The sequence below is a fragment of the Neopelma chrysocephalum genome, unplaced genomic scaffold (assembly GCF_003984885.1).
Source record: "Neopelma chrysocephalum unplaced genomic scaffold, ASM398488v2 Primary Assembly neopelma1_166, whole genome shotgun sequence".
NCBI lineage: Eukaryota > Metazoa > Chordata > Aves > Passeriformes > Pipridae > Neopelma > Neopelma chrysocephalum.
The window spans coordinates 1,021,769-1,025,359 of record NW_020897828.1 but is presented as its reverse complement, the minus strand read 5'-3'; the positions used below and the strand labels follow the sequence as shown (position 1 = coordinate 1,025,359).

General features: G+C 38.8%; 1 protein-coding gene and 1 long non-coding RNA gene across 4 annotated transcripts in view; one reads left to right on the top strand and one right to left on the bottom strand.

Moving 5' to 3' along the window:
* Positions 1–3,591, top strand: part of DYRK1A (dual specificity tyrosine phosphorylation regulated kinase 1A) — a 74,062-nt gene that overhangs the window by 67,617 nt on the left and 2,854 nt on the right. For 2 of the 3 annotated variants that reach the window (XM_027701753.1, XM_027701752.1), the window contains exons 10-12: positions 330–636; positions 1,112–1,236; positions 2,711–3,405. In XM_027701753.1, the coding sequence (XP_027557554.1) occupies positions 330–636; positions 1,112–1,236; positions 2,711–3,334 (1,056 nt within the window). In that variant the 3' untranslated portion in view covers positions 3,335–3,405. Of the gene's footprint in view, positions 1–329; positions 637–1,111; positions 1,237–2,710; positions 3,406–3,591 lie in introns of those variants that run through there. The other variant, XM_027701754.1, reaches the window with a different exon arrangement.
* Positions 935–2,768, bottom strand: LOC113976516. Its single transcript, XR_003537102.1, has 2 exons — positions 2,637–2,768; positions 935–1,586 (listed from the first exon to the last, which is right to left on the bottom strand). It is a non-coding gene; the product is annotated as an uncharacterized LOC113976516 (long non-coding RNA).

The window sequence follows — 3,591 nt, the reverse complement described above, 5'->3', positions numbered from 1 at the left end:
AAATGGTGAGATGTTACTTTGGTTTTTTTGGAACTTGAAGAAGACCAGAGATGGAAAAAGGATAGGCTAAATAACCAGGATGATATATAATATTATATATCTATAAATATATTTATTTTTTTAATATATAAATGGTGAGATGTTACTTTGTTTTACATCTTGTCTTCCTCACAATGGAATTTCACTGTTGCTCCATCTCATCCTTTGAGTAACACCTTCTGTAGCATTGAATAGCTCCTTACTTTGATTTGACTTCCCTTCCTTCTGCAATTAAACCTCCAAAGCTTAACCCACACCTTGATCTCAAGCGATTCCCACCTTCCCCCCAGGAATACAAACCACCCGCGACTCGCAAACTTCACAATATCCTGGGAGTTGAGACAGGAGGACCAGGCGGGCGCCGGGCTGGGGAACCGGGTCATACTGTAGCCGACTACTTGAAGTTCAAAGACCTCATCTTAAGGATGCTTGACTATGACCCCAAGACACGGATCCAGCCCTACTACGCCCTGCAGCACAGTTTCTTCAAGAAAACAGCGGATGAAGGTACAAACACGAGTAACAGCGTGTCCACCAGTCCTGCCATGGAGCAGTCGCAGTCTTCGGGAACCACCTCTAGTACATCTTCGAGCTCAGGTGAGGTTTTGTCGTGGGCAGGTGGATAAATTGTATTTCTCAATGGAAATAATTCCCACGTGAATCAGCAGAGGGTGATGGGCACTGAACAGACTCCCCAGGGCAGTGGGCACGGCCCCAAGGCTGCCAGAGCTCCAGGAGGGTTTGGACAACGCTCTGAGGGACAGAGGGGGATCGTTGGGGTGTCCTGGGCAGGGCCAGGAGATGGACATAATGATCCTTTCCAAGGTATTCCATGATTCTATGAAATGTTGTCTTCTTTTCCTCCTGTTAAAAACCCAACACATCAACCACACTCATGAAACAATTCTTTTAATCAGCTGGAACAGGCACCAACCCAACCAAAACCCTAAAACTAGATGAGCAAAAATGTGAGTGATTATCTCGTGCTTCCCCCTTGGAGCAGTTCACGTTATCTTCACGCAGCTTTAAGTTTGGTGCCTCTTTAATTATCAGGCACGTTCTGGTTTTCCAGGTGGATCTTCCGGAACGAGCAACAGCGGGAGGGCACGGTCGGACCCCACACACCAGCATCGACATAGTGGTGGGCACTTCACTGCTGCTGTTCAAGCGATGGACTGTGAAACACACAGCCCACAGGTAGGTCTGAAGAGGCCAATTCAATGTTTTATCATAGTACAGAACAGATAAATGCAGGAATTCTCCCCAGTGGACACTTCAGTTTATGCACAATCTGGTGTGTAGGCAGACCTTGGTGTTTTAGTGACCTTTTTAACCAGCTGTGTTGTTCCAGAGGTTCCTCTCATGCTGTTGACACCACTCAAGGTATGAACTCCAACGTAATTAATTTAGTTTGCTTATTGTCTCCCTCAGCCAGAAATCAGGGCCTTGTTGTCCTGTGTGTTGTACAAATATAATGTTGTTTATTATTTCTATTGCCTAAAGCTGCTTGTAGAATTTCAAGAGCAGGGTCACGTATTGAACTTCAACTGTTTGTTAGGAAAAAACATCCAGAATGCAAAAATTATTTTTCTTAGTGATTCCTAACTGTGTGCTTGCATTTCTGGAATAATTTTGCAACTGCAAGGCTTGGTTAACTTTTCTAAAAGTTGGCATAAATATGAATAACTCTCATATAATACGAATCTCTGATATAATATATATACATACAAATATATATAAGATATATGAATATATATAATATGTATATCTCATACAATGTGAATACCTATATGAATACATATATTAATATATGTGAATATATACATAGCTCATTTAATATGAATACCTAGATGAATATATAAAAATATATTAATATATATAATATGAATCTCAGACATAATAGGAATGCCTAGATGAATATATAAAAATAGGTATAAATATACATGAATATATATGAATATACATATATATATATGAATATGAATCTCTCATATACTAGGAATACCTATATGAATACTTATAGTTTATTTATATAATATATTAATATATTGTATGAATATATAATACAAATATAATATACAATATGAATACCTATTTGAATACATATAATCTATTAATATATATGTATATATATAACATAGCTCATTTAATATGAATACTTAGACGAATATATAAAAATATGTGAATATATATAATATGAATCTCAGACATAATAGGAATGCCTATATGAATATATAAAATATATATAAATATAGAATATATATGAATATACAAAATATATATAAATATATAATATATAGTGATATATATAATATGAATCTCTGATATAATAGGAATATGTATATGAATATATATGTTAATATATAATAATATATAATATGAATATCTGATATAATATTAATACCTATATGAATACATATAATATATATGAATATATATAATATGAATCTCATATAATATGAATAACTCAATAATATGAATCTCTCATATGTTGCAAATGTTCAAGGAACGACTGGACGTGGCACTCAGTGCTCTGGTCTAGTTGACAAGACGGTGCCTCAAGGTTGGACTTGATGATCTTGGAGGTCTTTTCCAACCTTAATAACTCTCTGGTCCTGTGAAATGGGCACATTTGAGCCAGCATTTTAATTGTGATTGTGCTCCTTGCCAGGTTCGACAGCAGTTTCCTCCCCCGATTGGTTGGACGGCCACCGAAGCTCCGACACAGGTCACTGTTGAAAACCACCCAGTTCAAGAAACCACCTTCCATGTAAACCCTCAACAACAGAATGCATTACATCATCACCACGGCAACAGCTCCCACCACCACCACCATCACCACCACCACCACCACCACCATGGACAGCAAGCCTTGGGCAGCCGGACCAGGCCGAGAGTCTACAATTCTCCAACAAACAGCTCCTCCACCCAGGATTCTATGGAGGTGGGCCACAGTCACCACTCCATGACATCCCTGTCTTCCTCAACTACTTCTTCCTCTACATCTTCCTCCTCTACTGGTAACCAAGGCAATCAGGCCTATCAGAACCGCCCAGTGGCTGCTAATACCTTGGACTTTGGACAGAACGGAGCGATGGACATGAATTTAACAGTCTACTCTAATCCGCGCCAAGAAACGGGCATAGCTGGACATCCCACGTACCAGTTCTCTGCTAACACAGGTCCTGCTCATTACATGACTGAAGGACACCTTGCCATGAGGCAAGGCATTGATAGAGAAGAGTCTCCCATGACAGGAGTTTGTGTTCAGCAAAGTCCTGTGGCTAGCTCGTGACTAAACTGAAACTAAGTTTGTTTCTTGTGTGTTTTTATAGAAGTGGTGTTTTTCCAAAAAAAAAAAAAAAACAAAGTGCAAAGCTGCTTGAATCAGAAGGAGATAAACTCACTGAACCGCTACAGGAGGGCAAAGTTGACTATTTTTTTAAACTTGAAAAGATTGCAAAGGGACAATGAAGTTTTTTTTTTTTGGTTGGTTTTTTTTGGGGGGGTTGGGGGGGGGAGGTTTTTTTGGTTGTTTTTTTTTTTTTTTTT